The following is a 24,292-nucleotide window of genomic DNA, read 5'->3' on the forward strand; positions in this document are numbered from 1 at the left end:
TACCGGTTGGGATTGAGTTTCATTTGGAACTTTTCTTCTGTTTTTTTTTAAACAAAACACTGAAACGGCCACCGTAAGCATGGTTGTTTTGATGGATTGTGGAGTAAAAAGTTGTGGTGCTGATAAATCAGAGCGAATCGGATCGAATTGGGCTTTCGTTGATTGTTGGCATGCAGCACAACATGCCAAATGTTCCCACCCCCTCCCTAGTGTTTCGTAAGTTTGTCGGCAGTATAAAGATTAATTATGCAGCATACTGCCTTTAACATCTTTAAAGCACGTAACATTTGTTTTTTTTTTTTAATAATTGTTCCTTGTTTCTATTACCTTAATTACGAGAGGTTTAACAATTTTTAAAGCTCTTACAAATTAACAACACAACTCTGGTAAGACTGACAACTGGGTTCATTCTGCAGAAGGTTGTTACAATGTTGCAATTGGCGACGTCGGAGCTTTTTCTTGATTCGCGTCATCAAAGCAAGCGTTTCAAGATGGTTTTGCCCGCTGTCGCACCGCTTGCTGCGATGAAACTTTTACAAAAGTGACAGTCAGCTTTTAATTTGAACTGATTGCAAATGCTGCGAATGATTCAATATTTATGAGGACCCTTGCTAATTGTCTACACTACCAAATGGTGAAGAAAAATCTGATTTACCTTAAGAAAAGTCCTAAGAGTCTAAATATTGGCAAAGAAAAGTGAGTAAAATTGAACTTGAACTTATTTTTGTTTAAATGGATAATGGCTCCCCCGCAATTGTATTTGGTATTTGCTCTTAGATAGTTTTTGGTTAGCTCTCTTTGTAGGGTTAAAATTTAGCAGCTTTTATCCTGTTTATATTACCTTTTTCATTGGGATCGTTGCCTCATTTAGATTTTGTTGCAGTCTTTCGTATCGTTCGTTCATTCTTGAGTTGGTTTGCTTATTTTTCCAACTAAAGAAGCTTCTAATTTTTGTCTTTGCATATTTTGTCCACCATTCTATCCAGCTGTTATAATTCCCTGTTTGTCTTGTCCATTTGTTCCAGTTTTCATTGAATTCATTGTATGTCTCCTCTGTCATTAAATGCTTTTTAAACGACCACATTTGTTTTCTGAAATAAATGGTTAGCCTCTTTCTCTAAAAGCCAGCTCTCTAAAATTAGTTCGATTTAGTAAAATTGGATATTTTTCTTGGTCCGACAAACGAAGCAATGTTGCAACAATAAAAACGTGTTCCCCCCTGATGCCATATCATAATAGAATGTACAGAAGAAGCAATACACAGAGCTTTCGGTGGTTCCGTTTGCATAATATTCTATTACACTTAGAATAAATCAAAACTTTCCCTTGACTTGAGCGGTAACATACTGAGACAGCTGGAACGATCCTTCCCAATCCTCGTTCCATGTTCCAACTGCTTTTACATGCCTAATTGAAAACAATTGCCCCATCGTCAAACAGTGTAAAGCACCCCGAAAAGCAACGTTTGATTTGTTACTTACTCCCGCCGGTTCCCACAAATTCACGATGTGCACGAAAACTTTCTCTTGATAAAGTGTCATATTTACCCACCCACACAACCATGCGGGTGCACCATTCCCTCTGTGCTCGCTGCTTTCCCCTTTGCTGGAGATAAAGCTAGCAAGTAACTGCACCGTTTACCGCTGCAGTGTCCCGCTTAAACGTCCCGAACGATGCCATTGTCGGTCACGATGATGATGACGTGTCGTGGCATAATTTTCGATAAAAGAGAAAAGAGGGTTGGTGGCAATAAGCGTCGGTTCAGCGATTATGATTTCTATGGCACCGCCAGTTCCGGATGCGGGAGCATAATCACAATCCTATTAGTGCTGCACCGAGAATGCGAAACGCCGGTTTTGGGTGGAACATTTTTTTGCACGCGGCCACAATTTAACGAGGCAGACTAAATCCGGGTGAAACTTTCCCATCCAGCAGTTGCCCAGCAGTTTCTTCGCGATGGAGATCAAAACAAAAAAAACCCAATGGAAGTAGTAAATAATTTTCCATCCTTTCTTCCTTTTTTTTTGGGGAGGTTACTCTCCCTTTCTCACATTCTGTCCAATGGCAACGTCCGTAAAAACGGTGTTTGTCAAGTAGCTGTGTGCATGAGTGGAAATCATATCGCCGTGGTTGATCATCAGCCAAGTATTGTGTCAGCTGCCGTGAGAGCACACCACCGATCGTCAGTCTCCTGCCATCTGGAGCGAGATAAAGTGCGAAGGAATCTCGTTTTGTTTTGACTCACTGAGCGTTCTTTTTTTTTGTTTGCAGGGCTTTCACTCCACCTTTCTTTCGCTTTCATCGCGCACACTGCGCCGAGCCGGTTTCGGTGCCAGTCAGCAAGCAATCGGTGTCGATTGCGGTGAAGCATAAAAATATGCAAATTAAACCCATAAATTGTCCATGGGACGGAAGGCGAAAGGCGCACGCTGCTGCTATAAAATAAAGTTGTCCGTGGGAGTCCGTGTGCATGGGGAGAAAAGCGGGGGAAGAGGGAAAGCTCCCACAAAGTCACGATTGCAAACTTTGGTCTGTATTTGTGGTGCCGCGCACAAATCAGAAAATCTTCGCCCGAACTGTCGCAATTCCCAAGATGCTGAAAGCGGGTTTCTGCAATTTTCTGTCTGGCGCTGTGTGCAAGCTTTCAAATGAAATAATCCTCAACCGCAAACCGTGTGTCAACAGCTGGGAAATCGAGGAAAATTGCGTGGAGGAAGCGGAAGGGGGACGGAACTGTGGTGAAAAGAAACGGAACAGGATGAAAGCATTCAACCCCTCGGTGCTGATGGTCGATGGACGGCTCGCGTTCATCGCGTCCGCAAATGGAACTGACACTAATAAAGTTATAAAGTTGAGTTATTCATGGTGCGAAATAAAATTCAATCCCCATCGGTCGGTTTGGATTGTAACAGCGGAACGAGCGGTTCCGATGATTGACCAACCAGCGGGGGGTTGGGATGGAAAATCAACACCCAGACGGGATTTATTTCCATCCCACCCCCGGAGCCAGTATCGATGTACGTCAATCAGACATTTTAAGGCTTGTTGTTTTGGAAGCTTTCGAAGCATTCGCGGTACGAAGCGTATTCGGCATGACGGCCATTTCCTTTCGGCTTTCAGCCAATTCAACCGAGAGAAAGGTGGTTGGGGGGGGTACTATAAAAAAAAGTTCAAATAAAACCAAAAACAAATCCCTCTCACACCAACACTAACTCACCAAAAAAAAACAGCAAAAAATCGCTTCGTATTGATTTATTTAATTTGCATCGCGTCTCGCGGGTTTTTCGTCCCTTCGGCGTGTCGCCCTTCGGGGAAAGTTTTCCCGTTTCGAAACCGTTTTGTGCCGCGGAAACTTTTGCAGTTTGCTCAACTGCATGTAAATCGGTGCTCGGGTAAACCGTGAAGTGAAACTTCGATAAAACCTTGCACATTGACCTTTATTGAGCACAGTGTGGTGTGGTGTACGTGTAGAAATATGTGTGGTGCTTTCCATTCACTAATCGTCCTTTCACATTTCGCTTCGCTCTCCTTCACAGAGATGATCGGCTTTCGCTGAACGAATTCACACTGATCTGCAGGGCCCTGTTCCGGAATGATAAAGGTCACATCTACGTGGTACCATCCGATCGTCTGGAGCAGATGTTCGCCGTGTTCGACAAGAACGAGGACGGCTACATCGATCGGGAGGAGTTTCAGTTTTGCTGGAACCAGTGGATCAAGACGGTGAGTTGAGTAGGGGGGGGGGGGGGGGGGGCACCAAAAGAAAAGGGGGGACGCCCTTGTGTAACCTCTCCCCTATTTATGATTGTATTTATGTTTTCCACTTTCGCGCGAAAATCAACTTTTCCCCCGTGCACTGGCGAGGAATGTGTAGGGAAATTAAATTTATTTTCCCAAAAGCAAAGCACAAACAAAAAAGAAGAAACAACATCACCGCCAGTGACGTAATAATAATAATGCGCGTTTGTGTGGGTTGCAGTTTTGCTGTTCAAGTTCAATCGCACCGCTGGGGCGGGCGGGCGGCGTAAGCAATCGTACCCTTTCCGCACCAGTGCGCGCGCCCGTGAGGACGTGCAAAAATGGCAATCGATTTCAATCAACGTTCTGTTCCGGGGTGGTAAACCTTCTTCTAAGGAGAAAGCCCGCACCAATACCCCCCGGCGTTTCTGCGTGCCCGTGCTAACCGTGCTCGCGTAATGGAAATGGAACGAGTTTGGAACGTTCTTGAGCAGCTAGAAAAGTACGCCATGCTATGGTATTAGTTCAAAGGCCACCAGCATCGGCTCAAGGCCAACGTGGAAGCGGGGGGACAGAATAGGAGGGGAGTGGGGGAGGAAACACAGCAAGAAGTAAGCAGAAAAAATCTGGCTCGTAACGTACAGCCAAAGCCAATCCGGAGAAGTACCTCGAGTATTGCTTGGAAGAAAATCAATCATTCCGAGTTTGAGGAGTCCTTCGAGTGGTGGGTTCGGTAGCGAAAGCAGCGTGCCGTTCTGTTGCAGGGAAGGGAAGCGGACGAGAGCAATCTGTCTTCATTCCGTTGCGGGATGAGTCGAAGCATTTGAAGTCACAAACAGTTCACCACCTGTGCCTTCGCCCCACGCCCACAATTGGAGTCCCAATTTCCTTCCGGAAATGGCAGTTCTGGTTTGACTACCCCACACGGCCACATGGATGGCTCTCATTCTCTCTTTCGCTCCACTTTCTGGAAGGGAATCGTGCAATCCTGTGCAGGCAACTGACCTTGCAGTATTGACTTTTCGTTAGCCCTGAGACTACGGACAGCAGAGCATCAAACAAGCAAACGCGGTTAACCGCTTTTAAATTGTGCAGCGCGGGTGATTTATTTCTCAATTATGTGCAAAAGGAAAGCAACATTTGACACCAGCAACAATTTTAATAATACAACAATGTTGTCAGCGTTGCATACCTTTAGGCGCTTTCACATTTGTCTAGCAAAATCACAAACGCTTTATGACTAACATGTGGGATGTGGTTTGTTCGCATCGATTAATTTGTTTCTATCGATTAATAAGGGCTTTGCAAAAGTTTTAAATTATTGGCAAAATATTCGATTAATGAGCTGGACAACATTTCTCTGGCTTATTTTCGAAAAGCAGAAAGGGGAAAATATTCATAATAAAACAATATTGTCAGTGTTGCATACCTTTAGGCGCTTTCACATTTGTCTTGCAAAATCACAAATGCTTCATGACTAATATGTGGGAAAATGTGGTTTGTTCGCATCGATTAATTTGTTTCTATCGATTAATAAGGGCTTTGCAAAAGTTTTAAATTATTGGCAAAATATTCGATTAATGAGCTGGACAACATTTCTCTGGCTTATTTTCGAAAAGTAGAAAGGGGAAAATATTAATAATAAAACAATGTTGTCAGTGTTGTATACCTTTAGGCGCTTTCACATTTGTCTAGCAAAATCACAAACGCTTTATAACTAACATGTGGGAAAATGTGGTTTGTTCGCTTCGATTAATTTGTTTCTATCGATTAATAAGGGCTTTGCAAAAGTTTTAAATTATTGGCAAAATATTCGATTAGTGAGCAGGACAGCATTTCTTAGGTTTATTATCGGAAAGCAACCTGTTCATAAGGAACTCGTACCACATTTCTCTTGGAAAATAACGCTAAAAAAAGCTCAAAACGCGTCGCAAGCGGAACGCATAAGTTTGAGGGGATTTTTGTCCAACATTGTGAGAATTGCCAGCTTGCGTTGCTTCAAGAGTATTGACTTTATATTCGTTTAGAATCGACATCAGCTAGGGCTACAAACAAACAAATATTGTGAAGATTTCAGGCCCAAGTAATTTTCAGAACATACATTTTCGTTCAGGATGTCGGTTTAATTCCAGGTTGGCCTGCTCGAACACGCAATGTTCATCTCCTTCTCCGAAAGCTCCGCATTATAGCACCGCACATTGATTTTGAATTTGTATCATTGTGTCCAGCAATGCCGTCCGGTATTGGGGCCCGTCCTTTTACACATCGTGTAGCTGCTGCTCCCACAGAAGGATAGAACTCTTCACCGGAGGATCATTTAGTGAGAACAACGGAGAGAATGTCAACACCAAAAGCACATTCGTAAGTGAATGTGTGAAGCTAAAACTGACACCAATGACAATACAGCAATAAGTGCATGGTGCTTCCACGGCCTCATGATGAATACCTGTATTCAAACTTATTATTAAATTAATAAAAATTGACGAGTTTGTGATTAAAATAAATCAACAACTCTCTTACGAAACACTCAACACGCGTCAATAATAATGCTGTGCTGATGTAGAAAAATCCATATCCCATTGGCTCGACGTCAATGTTAATGAAAAAATAACATAAACCTCCTGCAGCAAAATGCACCCGGATACGTAATGCAACATTCCACCGAACCGCTGGGCTTTTTTTTATTTGGTCCATCCTCCAATTTCCAATCCGAACACGACAAAAAGGGTCCTCCCGAACATTCCTTTCATCTTATGTGCGCGATGTGAAATGGATCTGGATGGATTTTCAGCACGAGCGTTTTGCACGTACGAGCGAAAAGAAGAAAACTTCAAATTTTTAGCAAATCATGCAGCTGCAGCTGCTGGAAATATGAGACCTTCAATATATATATAAAAAATAAACAAACAAAAAAAAAACCATCGATTTCAATCAACGTCAACGGCTTGTCGGCTTATCAATCAGCGGTGCTAATGGGGAAGCGGGCGTTGAGCGCTGCTGAGCAACGATTTACGACTGACGTACGCATTAATTAAACCACGGGCACAACAACAGTTTCATCCGATTGGAAATGGAGAGACACAGTAAATCAATTAAAATGTCGATATTTGATTTCGTTTTGTGAGGGGGGCGGGTGTGGGTTTAGCTCCCAACGACACTTGCGATCGTTTGAATTTTTTCTTTCTTTTGTAAATGTATTTTTGTTTGAAATATTTCATACGGAGTGGGATAAGGATGGGGAGAGAGAGGCAAATCGAAATGCATAGATATAAAAGCGATGAATCGTAATTTAACCGTAAAAATAAAATTATAATCATTCAATTAAATCGTACCAAACACCGATAACGACAACGCTTTGCAGCAGGTTCGATTGATCGGGTGAAATTAATTTGCTTTCGCTGATTTATGGTTTTGTTACACACGGCCACGGTTTTGTTACAAAACGCCAAATCCCATCCGATCCACCCATCCAGTAGAGCTTACCCATACACACACCGTGGCCATTGGGGGGAGAAAAAAAAATCACACACACACACACTTGGGGAAAAAGCTACTCGTCAATAAATTAGACATCACCTTCGAAAGCGCTGCCGGAAAAAAAGTTGATGAAGTCATCTATTGCTCCATTAGCTAGCCGATTTAAGCAGCCAATCCTCGCGTATTGCTAAGCCTGAAACGTTTCATGGCTGCCGAGGCGAATTCGTTTCTACCGTCCGAGGGTATCGTCCCTTTCCTTGTGGCAAAAAGGGAAGCGATGGATACGCACCCTCTAAAAGGGGCGGAAGAAAAACCCACCAATTTCCCCACCTCCTTCTATCGGTGATCGTCGTAACGACTTGCGGTGAAAACGCGCCTTGAAGAAGTTTCATGATTGGGTTCGTGCTTTTTTTTTTCTTTTCCCTCTCCCCCCCTTGGTGGGTAGTTTTATTTCACCCAATAATACGCACATTGCGTTTAGCGTACGGGAAGTTCGGGGAATTCGATTCTTACGCGCACCCAGAGTTACGCTTGCGAAACATTTGCGACACGGTGCCGGTATCATGTTTCCCGATGTTTCCCGTACAGGACTACGGCACTCCCGTCAAGCAATTCTACCGAAACGAAACGAATGGAACTGAATGGATGGAAATCGGTTCGATTTGCAACTCCATGTGTTCCCACCGGTACCCTTCATTACCTGGGCGTGAATTTTTGGCCAACACGGGTAACCGGGAAGCGTGAAATGAAGTGCGAACCTGAGTGTGCTTGTGCTGTTTTTTTTTTTTGTTTTGATTTGTACAAACCGAAAGATAGCGAAGTAGGCCGTGTACTGCACTGCGTTCTTCACACACAGTTGTTCACTGTGTTCACTGACACTTAACAACGCCTACTTCAACTCGCTGGGCGCTTCGCTTCAAACAACACCCCCTTGAGCGGTCGCAAAAAAAACAACAACACGAAAAAAAATGCACAATCCCATCAGCATAATGACGGCCCGGAGAGGCATGCCCGGATAATGTTGGTCAAGTGAGGGGGGGGGGGGGGGGGGGCATTTTTCGTTTGTGTTCACTGCACCAAATGAGCCACAATCGGGATGAAGTCAAACCTCCGGCTTGCGCTTGCATATATCCGATGCGCTCGGGACTGTGGCCGAGAGACGGTCCAGCAGCGTTCTGTTTTTCAAAATGCAAACCCCCCCATTGGGGGGATGGTGGTGGGAATGCTATCGTGTTGCCGGATGCCTAACCGCCCAGGCGCAACTTGGTCGGACGTTTGCGGGCACTTCCGGCAAGACGACACTCGTCACGCACTAGACCGCCCGGTGTACGAACAATCAAAGTACGCTTCGGGTGAAATATATGTCTTCCATCGTCTCCGGGGGGCGGGGGGGGGGGGGGGGGGGGGGGGTCTGTGGATCACACCGGGGACGAATGTTACTTGTGCGTGAAGGTAGAACATGGTGGCCCTTTCGGTAGCACCGTCCGACCGACCGACGGTGGGGATAAACGGTTTGATTGATGATAATTTTGTGAGAAGGATCTCTCACACACTACGCCACCGACCGACCGACCGACCGACCGGGGGCGATTACGTGACGTGAGAGGATTTTATCTTCCGGAAAGGTTTTCGACACATGCGAAGTGGCCGCTTTTTTGTTGTTGTGTTTATACGAAACCCTGGCCGACTACGCTGCTATTTGCCGTTTGCCGGTTTTTTGTTGCTGCCGCGTGGCACCACCCCCGAACCATGGGAATGTGTTCTTTCTGGTTTTCTTCCATCTTCCCGTTTTATCGCTTCATCGGCGGGTCGGTCCGGGGTGTGTGTCCTATTATGCAAAAGCGGCATAATGAGTACGATAGAAGATCCGATCCACCCGAGGGGTGGCTTTTGTAGGAACATGAGACCCGTTTTATTCTCGGGTGTTTTGCGCGCGTGTGTGTGTCAGTGTGTGCCGTTGGGGTTGTTGAAAGCGTATATAATGGACATGGCTTATTGGTTGCCGGGTTGAGTCGACTTCCGTACCGCGCGCGTGTGGTAAACGGTACACACACACGGTTTTAAATGCGCTCCAACAAGCAAGCGTTGTCGAACGGAAGGAACCGTAAGGGGGAGGTGGGAAGGCTTGGCTTTCCGTGATGAGTTGCAGCTTTGCCCAGTTTGCCCTAGTGCAGCAAGATGGATTTGTTTTTGTCGACATTTTTTTTCCTCTCTTTCTTGTGGTTGGGGTTCTTGGTTGCCTGCTTTCCGTTTTCATCCGTGTGGGGGCCTTTTTTACTTCCTCTTGTGCTGCTTCAAAAAAACCAAAAAAAGAGCGACACCCTTCGGTACAAGGGGATGTTCTTATTTTGCGATGTGCCATTTTCATTTTGTCTGCTTCTGCTAACGTTTCTGCTTCTGGCTTTCCGGTTTCGTCTCATTGCAGATCGTGCGCCCCATTAGCGCCTTTCTCATCGTCGACGTCCAGAACGACTTCATCAGCGGTTCGCTCAACATCAGCAACTGCAGCGCACAGCAGAACGGACTGGAGGTAAGATTGTCCCCGCTGGTTGACGGACCAGAGAGTTGGGGAGAGAAAAAACACGTTAACAACACCGCCAACTATTAATACGTCAACGCCCGTTTCGGCATTGCGGTTCTCTTAGCCTCTTGGTAAACACGATGCGTCTCGATTGGGGATCGATATTTATTGAATTTTTGAGGCAGTGGGGTTTTTTCCTCATTTTTAACTTAATAATTTGATCTTATTTACGATTGATTTGAAGTATTTAATGATTGTTTTGAAGTGTTAACTTTGTTTTGTAATTGTTTTACTGATGTTATTTGGAAGCGATTGGATTGGCGACCACGACTTAATAGTTAATAGAAAGTAGGGCAGTTTGACATTTTGTTATTTGTTTTGTTAAGTCTAGTGGAATGAAAAACATATGAGTCTAAAAATATGAAAGATAACATCAAAATGATATTACACTTTTGAATCCCAAACTGAGTCATGAAATTACGTTCACTTATTGTTGCTCCTCTCTTGCCTTGGCATTCTTGACTTTTTCTTAGTTGTAATTATAATTAATTTCATTTCATTCATGTCATTTTGATCCGAAGAAATAAAATGTAGATTCATTTTGTCCGGAGTCCGATTAATTCAATTCGAGATCAATCTGAAGTTCCGGATTAACTTTGGAACATTTCTCGATCTATTCTATCACCAGATGAACTACGTTGAATAGCGTTATGCTGGTGCAAACCCCACTTTTCAATAACTTTCTACACATTGCTCAGTGCTGGAACACCAATAAAACACTTGAAGAAAAAAATATATTAATCGTCGAAAAATCTTTACCAGATCCCGAAACTGGAAACTTGGAAAACTCGCTTGTAATTTATGCGAAAATCTAAGGAGAATTTGGACGAACGGCCTGGACCAAAACCCCATCCGGACTAATCCTCCGTAGCTTGGACTTTCCGGCTACGTGGTAGAATAAGTCAATACGGTAGCCATGCCATTCCAACGTAAAAAAGAAAAGATCAACCCGAGGAAAACTATTGGAAAATTAGTGGAAAAACTAATTTCTAAACTTATTTTTCGAACCCCTTTCGTACACTGCAGAATTTTTCGGTGTTGACTGTAGCGGTATAAACTCTGGAGTCGCAACAGAAGTTAACATCGAAGTAAACATAGCTGTTGCGGCACCGCCGCACTCGCTTCTTTCGTTCTGAATAGAAAAAAAACGAGAACAATTAAATTTATCCACTCAAGCAGTCTATTTAACTGATAAAAGTCTTTTTATATAGTTCAACCTTGCTGTGGTAATTAGCGTTCCAAAAAGAGAGCCTTTCTCCTCTTCCGCTTCTTTTTATATCCTTTACAGGGATCTCACGGAGCCTTTCGACAGTTTGAAACGTCGTAGCGTTCAATTTCGCTTAATTTCTGTCTACACGATTCACACCGCGGTCCCAACAATAGCCTACAGCAAAGCCGGCTTCAATATCTTAGTCGAAGTCGGCTATGAATTTATATTTATATGCTCGAGTTCATTACTTGATGCCAACCTATATCAATCAGGTTTTACAGATTTTCCACACATTACTACAATCTTGTTCGTAAAGAATGACTCCAAAAGTAGAAGTTTGAATGATTCAATGGCTGCATAATCTGCTCACAATAAACATTAATTGAGCAGTAAAAAAAACCACTGCTTTGTGTGTTTGACGCTGATTTAAAACAGTTGACGAGTAATACCACATTGTCCACATCTCGTTGGTGCTATTGTCCAGAGCTTCCAACGTCACTGGCAAACAATATCGAGTTGTTGCTGGGGGTTCGATAAAACGTACCCAGGAATATTCTTTCCCGGATCCCTGCAGGACTATCAAGGTTATTTTGCGAAAGTTAGTTGCCGGGAAATGGGAAACAAGCTAAACGGGGGCATCTCCTCTCCCGGCAGTATCCCCGGGGGTTGGTGACCCGGTCGGTCGGGTTGTTCGCCACCATGCAATATCCTCAATTTGTAGCTACATTTCCTACACCCAACCGGTCGGTCGGTCGTTGCTGCACGAAAGAAACCTTGCAGATGCATCGCCGGAAGGAAATCGGATGGGACGACCCACGATGAAAGGATGGCTATTTTCAACTTGCAAGTGGTAGGCGCCATTTTAAGATGCCGTGCGGATGAACCCGGGTTTGTGCCCGGGTCCCCCATCGGGAACAAGTCAACACATTAACACACACAGACACACACCCGTACAGACGAGTATGAAAAGGCAAAAGGTAACGAGCGCCAGATTGGTAAACAAAAGGTACAGGTCGAAAGATCTTCCCTGTCGTTGGGTGGGTGGGAGATCGCTTGCTTTTAAGGTTCATCTTTGGTAGTGCACGAGTCGGCTGATGTTTGCCAGCGTTCGAGCAAACACACACACACACACACCACGTCCTGTGGAGTTTGGAGGTTTTTAGCACCTTCTTCATTCGGGTGCGGCGGGTAGTGCATAAAAACACACCCAGGACCAGCACATGGCCGTCTATCGCAACGATGCACAAATCCACACACAAACACACACACACACTGGGGCGGATGCCAATCCGTGCTCGGAAATTTAATATACTCCGGTTGTTGTTGGGGGGAGGGGACGACCGGGTGGTGGGCGCTCGATGTGAAAGGTCAGTTTGTCAAACCGAGGCCGAAGCTGTGTGTGGAATCCGCTCCGGGTGTGCACTGTGCGAACGCAGATAAGGAGACGCTAAGATGGTCCATCCAGCAGCTTCACGTGCCACCACCCGGTGAAACGACCGACCGACGTTAATTAACTTCCCTTTTGTGTTCGATGCAAAACTTTCGATAGTTTTCCTTCTTTGTTGAACATGGCCGGCGGGGGCCTAAGTTCCTGTTCCTGTGCCACAGGATGGCCGGTACACGAGCCAAACGCAACATTTATGATGTGTAATTAATGCCGAAGAAGACGTGCGTGTGGTGGGCTTGTGTGTGGACTTGCGGGGGGAAAAGATTGATGTTGGCCGCAGGCGGTGACGCAATTTTTCAAACGCAAACACAAACCCCATTCCCTTTCTGCACCATCACATCATCCCGGGTCCGGGTGTCAAACATGATGTGAATGTTTGTTTCCCATGGACAGCATGGTTGGGTGGTGTGCGTGATTAATGAAAGCGCCACGCGTTCGAATCAAAGTGTTCTAAATTTCGTCTCAAGTGAGCTCATCAAGAGCATGATCTCCATTATGACGTTTTTAAGCCATGTCCCACCCACCCAGACCACGGTCTTATCTTTGGCCACATAAATAAAGTAAACCACACACCCACATAACCTGTTGACCCGGGGCTGATGGCACCCGCCGGGTGAACAGTTATTAAGCGCAGCAGCATCAGCAACACACAGGCGTTCATTAGGGCTCCATTGCGTACCGGGGTGCCGTTGTGTCCTGCCTGTGTACGTTTGCGTGACTTGCGTGACATCGCTGACAGCAGCCAGTAGCACCCCGCGGACATTATTGAAAGTCAAGCGCGTCAGATTTTTGTATTCTCTCGTGCCTCGCATCGTGGATGAAGTGGCCGTCGGTGAACGGTGGGAATTAAATTACGACAGCTGTCAGACGGGTCGTGGGAAGGCGTTGAAATTGAAACCAGCGTGCCGGTGCACGCTGCTGTATCGCTATTTGGCAGTGTATCAACATTTCAATGTCTATGCCCTTTCCGTGTTTTTCTCTTTTTTTCCTCCGTTTCCCTCCACGGGGTTAGGTTATCGAGCCGATCAATAAGCTGCTGGATACGGTTGACTTCGATGCGGTGTTCTACTCGCTCGATTGGCACCCGAGCGATCACGTTTCCTTCATCGACAACATCAAACAGCGTCCGATTCATCCGACCAGCCCGGTAAGTGGCGTGTTTTATTCTTTCCTGCGTTTGGTTATCATATACTTAACATCCCATCCCTTCACCGGCCGACAGCTGAACGCGGACAATGCGCAGGTTTACGATACGGTCATCTTTGCCGGACCACCACCGATGAAGCAACGGCTCTGGCCACGCCACTGCGTACAGGATTCGTGGGGTTCGGAGCTGCACAAGGATTTAAAGGTGAGTTGTCGACGGTGTGTGGAGCAGCTCATCACATTCACTTCACCTGCCTCCACTCGTTGTAGGTTGTCGAGCACGGTGTGAAGGTGTACAAAGGCACCAACCCGGAGGTGGACTCGTACTCGGTGTTCTGGGATAACAAGAAGCTCTCCGACACGACCCTGTGCGCTCAGCTGCGGCTAAAGGGCTCGACCGATATCTACGTGTGTGGGCTGGCGTACGACGTGTGTGTCGGTAAGTTACAAGCCGTCGGGGCGGACGGGGCGGCCTCGGTGAACAGTGAACCATACACCGTAGCAATAATGTTGCTGCGGGTTTTGAATAATTGTTACGCAAGGGAGCGCAATACAGCAGCAAAAAAAAGTAATGTATCTCGCTCGGCGCTCATTATCTGCCGGTGAGTTCGAACTCGAATTGCGCATAAACTCGAAATCAACCAGGCGGAATTGAAGGTTCGCTGTGCTGCGGTTGGTGTATCTGTTCACAGTGGGCACACACTGCCGTATGCGCAGGGATAGAATAATTATTTGACAAAATGTCAAAATAAATGTATTGTCTATTAGACCAAATGTCAATGCTTAATGATTTGAAGAGATCACTCCTAAGAGTTGTCTATTTCTACTGCAAATCATGGAATAATCCTATAATAAAGCGAAAGTGGAATCCCACAGTGAAATTATTCACCTGGCAAATTAAATTAAATTTATTACGACGTAATCGTTACGATCGGGCAATTTTACTATTGAGTGATGGCAGGATGAAAGAGATGTCACTCATTATGGTCAGCCCTACATGCTTAATTAGGCAATTGCAATTGCCATCGTTAGCAGATCCAGAACAGATAAAACAAAACTGCCGCATATTGGAAATTGCTTCGAAGCCCAATTTAATACGAATTGAAAGCAGCACTCTTAATTCCAGATTTCCAGGGTTGGTGGTTTTTAAGTCCGATTTTTACATTTTTCACTCAATATGCATCAGAATCGGATGTGATTAATTAAAATTAAAATATATATATATATTGTTTAATGTATATTTTGTTGGCTTCCAAATTAGTCAATTCTATTCCGACTCGATATTATCATTTAACCGAAAAATCGAAAAATTGGACCAAATGTTTGCGACTATTGCACACGCCTTGATGGAGGCGCATGGTACTTCATGAAGTTTTAATGCGTTAATAAGGGCAACTACGTGGTTTGAAAAAGAGACCCTTATTTAAGTACACAAAAATACCCAAAAATAGCATAATTTTTAAAAAATAATAATTTGGAATCCCACTGCCAACGCTAGGACTGTTGTGCATTTGTTCGCGAGAAGATGTGATTACTTAAAATTAAAATATATTTTTTCGATAAGGCCAAATTCCATATAAGTCAATTTTTTCCGAATCGATATTATCATTTTATCGGAAAATTAAGCAAAAGACAATAAGTCTAAAATTATATTGCACCAAATGTTTGCGACTGTTGCACACGCCTTGATGGAGGCGCATGGTACTTCATGAAGTTTTAATGTGCTAGTAAGGGCAACTACGTGGTTTGAAAAAGAGACCCTTATTTAAGTACACAAAAATATCCAAAAATAGCATAATTTTTAAAAAATAATAATTTGGAATCCCACTGCCAACGCTGGGACCCTTGTGCATATGTTCGCGAGAAGATGTGATTACGTAAAATTAAAAAATATATTTTGTTCGAAATGACCAAATTCCACATTAGTCAATTTTCTCCCAACTCGATATTGTCATTTTATTGGAAAATGAAGCAAATGACAATAAGCCTGAAGTTGTGTTGCGCCAAATGTTTGCGACTATTGCACACGCCTTGATGGAGGCGCATGGTACTTCATGAGATTTTAATGTGTCAGTGAGGGCAACTACGTCGGATGAAAAAGAGACCCTTATTTAAGTACACAAAAATACCCAGTAATAGCATAATTCATAAAAACAGTAACTAAACCTTGTAAAATATGTAATTTAGCTACAATTTTGGAATCCCACTGCCAACCCTGGGACCGTTGTGCATTTGTTCGCGAGACGCGGTTGTAGCGATGCTCAGCAAGAGTGGCCCAGTACTAGCAGCGCCAGCATTCCCATTTTCAATTTCGACCACGTACTCAGTAATTAAGTTTGTTTCAATCTTGACAGATCGTTCGTATGCAGCACGGTTAGCGCCCTCTAGCGTACCGCTAGCGCAGCGCGCGTTTAAGCGCTCAAATAGCTATCGATTTTCTTTTCGATGACTTTTTTTTTGTCCACCGGTGTGTGGGAACGTTTCAATGCTCCATTCCATTATCGGCGTTTAGTTGTACTACCCTAATCGGCATTAGGTTGCACACAATTTGCGACGCTCAGTGAGCGGCTGAAGTGGTTGAATGTATGTGAAAGTAGCAGGCTATGAAAAAGATACGATTCAACAATTAACATCTCGATTGAAGCACAAAACAGAGCGAGGGCGAATAGAATTAAAAAAAAAAAAACCCCTCCCAGGACGTAATTACTTACGAACCACACGCCACAATGTGCTGTTCTCCCTTTGCATTGAGATATTTTCAGCAAAATCTCATTACTTGTTGTTTGCAATGAATGGGCGAATTGCGCACGAAAACGGACCCTGGGAAATGATTCAATTTCCTTGTAAGTGTAAGGAAATTAAATCGAACTTCAACAAACCCCACTCATCAAAAAACCCTCCCGTTCACTGGGTGCTAAAAACAGACAAAATCAGGTAGCGAGAGCGCACCTTTCACAGCTTCGGAATCGAGGTCATTTCCGGCGTGCCTTGGGAAAAGGATGCGCAAACTTTCGTGTGTGCGTGTGTGGGTGTGTGTGCTTTCACTGGTAGCTTTAAACGGTGAAACGGGGAAGAAGACAAAAAAAAAGCGTTTGAACACACAGAACACCCTCAGGCGTGTGCATAAAAATAGTCAACGGATGTGCACAGCAAGGAACCAGAAAGAGGGAGAGCGAGAGAAAACAAACGACTACTGCATGTCGCATGAATCAAACTGGATCACCATGCCGAGGGAGATCGAACCGGCAAACGGAACCCCGCCCCGTGGGGTTGTGGTAGAGTGGTTCATTAAATAAATGAAAATCTACCAAATTAATCTACCTAATAGGCTGGCCGCCGGGTAGGAGCATCGTCCCTTACCGGCACGGGAAAATGTCCGAATGTAGTGATTTCAGCCGAATTTTACACTCTCCTTCACCTTCCACAGGTGCAACGGCCATCGATGCACTGTCGGCCGGCTACCGGACAATACTGATCGACGACTGTTGCCGGGGCGTCGATCTGAATGACATCGAGAGCACCAAGCAGACGGTGATTTCCAGCAATGGCGTCATCGTTTCATCCCGCGAGGTAAGCAACGGGGTGGAACTCCGCAATGCATCTCCGCACTGTTAGATCGGAATCCAGGACGCAAAGGGAAATTAATTACTATCCAAAACCTGGTGGTGATGGTGAGAGAGATTGCAACAACAAAAAATTGCAGAGCGCGAGAAAGAAACCGAAAAGACACACGGGAGCACTCAGCAAAATTACCAGCTTGCCTAAAATTGAATACGGAGCTTTCGGATTCATTCCCGCGGAGGGCGAAGGACTTGGCAGCAAAAAAAAAGGAGAAAAAAGACCACCAAAATATCCCATCGTTTCGTGGAAATTCCTCACCACACCCGAGGACTCGTGTGTCCCGTGCGCACTCGAAGCGTGCATTTAACGTTCCGGTCACTTTCCGATCGCTGTGCGATCCTTGTGCGAAGATTTATCGCAAAACCCCGTGACCTTTTCTTTTGATGAGCCGTTTCCCGCCTGTTCTGTTTTCCCGCCGGGGGTTTTCTTCCACAGGTCAAAGCGATGGTGGAGGGCCGGGACCGTCGCCCGGAGCTCGGCTACAAGTTGGCGATGGAGTTGAAAAATTCTGAATCGGACCTGTCGAAGAACAACGCCTGCAGACGGCAGTCCCAGCAGCAGCAGCAACAGCAACAGCAGCAACCATCACAGTAAACATCGCCGCGTCTCCCTCCTCTGATTGGCTCCCATGGCAACCGAAACGAACGGGCAGCATTTGCGTTCATCGGCAGTGGGAAGCTCGTTACACGTAGTATTTAGGAAGACCGGTGGTGATGGAGGGGCGCATCATACCATTTTTTCATACTTTTTTCTAGTTGCCACCACCATTTGCCAGTTTTTTTTAAAGTTTTGTCCAGCATTCAGGTTTACATATGCGCGACCAAAAGGGCCCGGCTCAATCCGTTTGTTTCGTGTCATTCGCTTGTATCACCACAACGCAAAAGCTTATAAACCATTGGAGGTTATGGGGGGGGGTTTTTTTTGTCGTGTGCCTTCCCCGAAGGCAGCGGCAAAGAGGGCGTAAATGCTTCCGAGAGAGTCATAAAGCTCCTTTCATTCGAATCCGTTTTAGCCCAACCGTTTCCTATTCCGGCATTCCCGTACGTGTGTGTTCATCCCTGTGGGTGGTTTTTCTTCGCCACGTGTGTGTGTGTGTTGGTGTGTTCGCACCATTTCTTCACACACACACAGGTCCGCTCCTGGCTACTACACCAGGTTATGTTGCACCCATTACCGTTTTATTGGTTTCGGGCCTCGGTCCACCGGTATCCCTAGCCCACCCCCTCCCCCCCCCCCTCTTCCCCCCCCAAAAAAGCATCCAAAAAGCTAGAGAATGCTTCAATCTTGTACGGGGTATTGGACTAGAGAAATTTGCCCCAAACAACAAGGACGAGAAAAAAAAAACGGAACGTATAGAAACACTCCAATAAAACGAAACCGATGCAAAGCCCTGGGGCTGGGCAGGATCTGATTTAACCGAACGACGTCCGTAACGATTCTGGCTGGTCATCGAAGTTTATGGACCGTTCGAAATAAAAAAAACACACACACACATACACACATACCGAAACCCTCAGTGATGAACGTGACACATCGTGCAAACATATCCTTGGCGGTGTAACGATGGTGCCGCAGAGGAATGGGGGTGGGATGGGTGAAGAACGATCTCGGTAGTGATGGTGGTTGGTTCTATCCAGCCGCCACCCATCCCATAAAACCGGGAAGCCAATGATTTTGTCGTGGGTCAAGGTGTAAATTACTTTTTACAACCACCAATGCGTATGTGTGTTGGCGTGCGTGCGCGTGTGTTGTACCGCGTCATAAAGCGACGCCTGCTGTGTGTTACGCTCGATTGCAAGCTGCTAGAAAGTGGGGTGGGATTTGCTGTTATTGTTTATATTCACCTCACACTACTGGGCGGGAAAGGCTTTTTTTATCGCGACCGAATTGAATTTAAATCCATGGTGGCCCTTTTGTTGCTTTTTTTTTGGGTATACTTTTTCTTTTACTGTTTATAGTTTTATTCACACAACACAACAAATGGAGGGGGGAAAGCGGTTCCCATTGTAGGAGAAGAGTAAAGAGCGTTGAACAACAACAAAACAAAAAACGGATCATGGTGACGCCACTCATTATTAAGGGTCACTTTAGTGCTTACCGATTGTATAAAATAAGGGTGATTGAGGAAAGATCGTTTGGGGTTTTGGTTTAAATTTTTATGCTACTTTATCGCTTTTAATCACTTTACCCAACCCGGTCGGTCGGTGATGTGTGCGGCTGAGCATGGGAATGAGGAACTAGTTTGCATCACAGCGTACAACACAAAGTAGCGAGTGTTCCATCAAGGGTAGACAGCAGCAAAAAAAGGCATTAAGAAAAACTGCAAAAACCAGGTTTGAAAGATAGGGAAGGGTTTTTATTTTTGTTGTGGAACCGAAAGGACACAAAAAACACCTTCAAATTGTTTCATTTCTTAAAATTAGTCTCTATTAATTTAAGTGATTTAGTAGACCTGTTTGTACTGTAAAGAAGAAAACAAAACCAAGAAAGTGATCGTTAAATATGTGTCCCTTTGGTTTTAGCGTGTGGCAGTGTGTAGCTAAATTGTAGATACTTAATCATTCGGAGCTCTAGCAAAGCTTTCGGGACGCAGAAGCAGAAGCGCTAAGGAAACAAATCGACAACAACGTAGACAAACACTAAACAACATCTAAATAGAGAATTAATAAAAACAACAACAAAAAATACACACACACACACCAGAGAGCTTAAGCACACCGTTTGTACTACCAAAAACAGCAAAAATAAAAGTTTAGAACATTGTTATATCGATATTGCTCTCTCGTTAGGAGACTGTACGTTGCGCGCATTTGTAAGTGAGGCGAGCAGAGCGGATAATGCAATGAAACAGAAGCGTGTAGTGGTGAAGCATGAGCCCTGCTTTAGAAGGTAGCATTTCTAGATGATTTTCCAAAATTATTATTACATTGTCCCGTTTGTCCCATTTGTGCGTGTGCGTGCTCGATGGAGAAGCTTTACCCGCCCGGGTCTGCCCGGGATTCTGCTTCCAGGAAGAAAAAGCGTTAATAATTCCACCAAGGACCAAGCATTGGGCAACCCACGGTAAGGGCAACAGAGTTTGCAGTTACGAGATAGCGATAAAGCGATAAGGACGGAAGCTAACCGACGGGACGGACAGCAGCAGTAGGAGGCGTGATTGAGGATGAAACTTTTCGGGTCATTCGATACAAAATAAAATGGTGCATCATCTGCAGCTAAATGTTTAATGTCTTGTCGAGTTGTCCCTTACCATTGCGTTGCTACATTTCTAAGGTACATGTCCTGTTTCCTGTCCCTCACTGAAGGTACAGGAAGTTGTTGCTTTTATGCTTTCTCCGGCATTTCAAACATTTCGGGATGACGTCAGCGCTATATTTACGATACTGGGAATGCTGTTTTAATTATTTCTTACTCACAAACACCGAGCAGGTTCCGTTCCGGTGCCTTTCTCACGTTTGCACAGGAGTTAGGTGCAAACAATAACAAAGTATGGGGTGTGCTCTTTGTTCCAAAAATGTATCTTCCACACCCAGATTAAATTTAGGAATTTTCAAACAATGAGAAGGAAATGTAAAATTTGTAAAGTGCTCTGTTAAAACCCAGAAACATTTCACCCGGAACGGACACTAAACATAGTTGCAGTGAGATATTGTCATGAGAATCTCAAAGCGAATCATCTCGTGGAGCTCTCATTTCCAATGGAAATCTGGTGGTAAGGTAATAGTGGTTGTTCTACGGACACAGGGTCATAATTCTACCTTTAGATTATTTTCACCTTAATCTTCAACCTGTGTCTAATTCACTGAACTTTCCAACCGATGTCCTGGATGAAACAATTTGCTTAGCCGACATGAAGTTGGATGATGTTGTCGATGGTGACATTTAAATACAAACCAATTAAACAAAATGGAACTATCTATGTCGAATTCTTATATATCACCTTTAATTTGTACTGTTTAGCTAATATACTATATGGAATAATTAGCTAAAATTTAATATTTTAATTTGCTATTTGCTATGAATGGAGAAAAGAGTGATCAGAATTTTTATATAAAAAATACACCTCATGAAGATGTGGCTCGATGGTACATTTGGTAGCAGGGCTAGTCCTACACGCCAGGTCCGAGACAAATCCCATCTGGATTGTTCCACCGTAGCAAGGAATGACTTTCCTGACTGCAAACAAGATATTCCCCTCTTTGCTTTCTAACTATTGTTCTAATATACTCTCTTTGTCTTGTATATTAATTAAATCACTACAAGAGGTCCTCTGTAAATACCCGCCATATATATCCTTTGCAGTAATCAATTGTTTTATTTTTACGAGAAGGCTTTTATCCCGCAAGTTTTGTATAAATCTCATTGAAAAATTCTTTGTTTATGTAATATTAAAGTTCCTAATGCATGTCGTACCGAGGAATAGTTCATTCGTTAACAGTGTTACACATGCTGATGACAGATGTTCTAAATAGTCTAAGAATAGTTTAACATATTCTCAGCTAAAGTCTGTACGCAATTGTTTCATCCCCCTATGTCGTTCTGTGCAGTAAACTATCAGTGCGGCCCCAGCAGCCGTAACGTAACCTTTCCCTTTTGGACAGACACTCAGCATCCTTCATCCAAGCGAAGCAGCGTCACAGGCGAGCAGAGCATGTAATGTCAAGATAGAGGCATCGGACAAGTGTAATCCGACTAAATGTTCCCCCCCCATCCACCCCACAGACAACGGTCAAACGATAGAATGGTTGGAGGAAACCGATAAATCGACCCTTTTGGCGCACACACGGTGAACGATAAAGCTTTCATTAGAGCTGCTGTAGCCTGCGGTGCGGTGCGGGTTTGCCACACACACACTGGGCGTCACCTTTGACCTATTGCCGGGATGTGGTTGGTATCCCCCCTCATACCACCCCCTTTCCACCCTTTCTGCAGGTAAGCCTAGCGATCCGTAGATGACGGATCAAAACTTCGAGGCGCACGAGTGTGGTACGGTGAAAGCCCCAATGTTAAATGCCAACTCTTTGCGTAAAGTTCTTCAAACGCATTTGCTTCACTTGCACATTTTCATACGCATACCAGAGCGCATACCAGCCGGCTGATGGCGGACAGCTAAGAATCTTAGCAGTGTGAGCCCTTTGTTTTCCAGTAGCAGCGATAGCGACTCATCGCCGGAGGATGTAATTTATCACCCCGGAGGGGTATTGGTCTCCACCAACCTGTCATCGATGTCAACGACTCCGTCCCCCCGCCTCGTGAAATGGCTGACATCGATTGACCCGTACACGATCGATCGCTAAAGAGCTGCAGAGGATGGATGCAGTGCTTGCAGTGCTTGCGATGCGTATTCTGCATTGCATCACAGTTCATGCACTACCCCGTGTCTCGTGACCACGTGCAACACAGGGAAGTGCCATCCAAATCAAGTCCCGCAGCGAGTGTTGTGTTAACGTTCGTGTTCCCCTGATAAAAGGGATGATATTAAAATAATCGATTCTGCTTGATCGATGTACGGAGCCGGTTTGTAATGGATGCTGTTTCATGTTTGTTGTGGGAAGTTGTGCCTAAACGCCTGCAGGTATGCAATGTATGCTTATTATCCTTTTGCGGTGTGTATATGCAGCAAGTATGCGTTTAATATCCTATATCCTAAAGGACGAGTGATTGTAGGGAGCTTGGAGTGATTGTAGTGAAATTCTGTATAGTTCAATCAATTTAAGCAAAAATTCGTCATAGAATTCGCCTGACAGAATAATGCTGCCCCGTTTAATACCCGCTTTAACGCGCATGAAAAGTTTGCCGTTTTGCTTTTAAAATAATGCGCTTACCAAGAGCTTTGAGCTGGCAAATCTTTCACGTGAAACAAAATACATAATACGATGAATGGACGAGAACAATTGAACGCTGCCTTCAGGCCAATCATTATGACGCTATAAGCTGTTGCTAAACCCTTTGCATTACATAATGGAAGATTGGAAACTTCAACTTGTGCACTTCACGTCCCTCACATCCAAAAGCTTCGTCTCATTTGCGATCGATACCAATATATTGATAAGAATTTTATGAAAGAACCCCACCTCCCCCCGGCAAGCAAAACAAAACCCCTTCGCGTGATATAAAAAAAAGCACGGCAAGCCCAATATTGTTCCTTTGCTTCTTCATCCTGTCTCTTGCTTCCAACCCTGTTGGCGGTGGTACGTACCTGCTAGTAAAGCTGCTCGTTTCGGAAATGTACGAGCTTGAACCATCCCCGCAAGTAAGCTCTCTCTCTCCCTCTCGTATGTACTGGCGGCTCAAAATGGCTCGTTAGCGAAGACCGCACGATCGGTGTGTGGCAGAAACGACGGTAGGTTCAGTTTTATTTCTATTATGAAAACATTTTTCCACTCCTACCGGAATTCCCTTTCAATTTCCCCGCCGCCCGGTTCCGTCCTCCCGCCCCCCCCCCCCCCCCCCCCTTCACCCGATAGACGGGCTGAAAGGAAAGTTTATTTCTTCAAGCTCGAAAGCTCCCACAGGAAAGCAAGATCTATGTTGGGGTTGTTTCTTCGCTTCCCAGCCCCCCACTGTTGCTGGGCTGGTGCATTCCAGCTGCAAAGAAATATTACAAAAAGAAAGGTGCACAAACCGGGTGGTGGTGGTGGAACAACATGAAGCAAACTATGCACACAATAACAACCCAAGCACACTGGCGGCCCAGCTTCCGTTACTAGTTTTCTTCACATTAACCTAGGCTTCCTTCTGTTGGGTGGGGGTGTGGGGGTTGGGCGGCCATTCCTCGACACGGCACAGGGGGCACAATCTTACGGGGATGGGGGGGACGGTACTAACGTAGTGTAGAGGAAGATAAACATATCAGCGATGAAACTTTCGCGACGTGAAGATGTATCTTTTCCTCTTGAGGGTTTTCCCCGTACGATTTTCCTTTCGTTGCCAACGTCCCTCTTTTCTCTCTCTCTAGCTCTCTCGTTAGGCATTTGGTTGAGTGTGTTCTATTTCTTTGTTTTTATTTTTCAATCCGTTGCATGCACTGCCGGCTGCTCTGCAATCCACTCAAGCTGACCGGCAGTTGGGC

General features: G+C 44.8%; 1 protein-coding gene across 1 annotated transcript in view; it reads left to right on the plus strand.

The window, feature by feature from the left end:
* Positions 1–18,452, plus strand: part of LOC128297541 (uncharacterized) — a 67,647-nt gene extending 49,195 nt beyond the window's left edge. The window contains exons 3-9 of the mRNA XM_053033211.1: positions 3,537–3,723; positions 9,641–9,745; positions 13,466–13,600; positions 13,676–13,804; positions 13,870–14,038; positions 17,027–17,169; positions 17,656–18,452. Coding sequence (XP_052889171.1) covers positions 3,537–3,723; positions 9,641–9,745; positions 13,466–13,600; positions 13,676–13,804; positions 13,870–14,038; positions 17,027–17,169; positions 17,656–17,814 — 1,027 coding nt within the window. The 3' untranslated portion in view covers positions 17,815–18,452. The remainder of the gene's footprint in view (positions 1–3,536; positions 3,724–9,640; positions 9,746–13,465; positions 13,601–13,675; positions 13,805–13,869; positions 14,039–17,026; positions 17,170–17,655) is intronic.
* The last annotated feature ends 5,840 nt before the right edge of the window (positions 18,453–24,292 follow it).

The sequence above is a fragment of the Anopheles moucheti genome, chromosome 2 (assembly GCF_943734755.1).
Source record: "Anopheles moucheti chromosome 2, idAnoMoucSN_F20_07, whole genome shotgun sequence".
NCBI classification, from domain to species: Eukaryota; Metazoa; Arthropoda; class Insecta; order Diptera; family Culicidae; genus Anopheles; species Anopheles moucheti.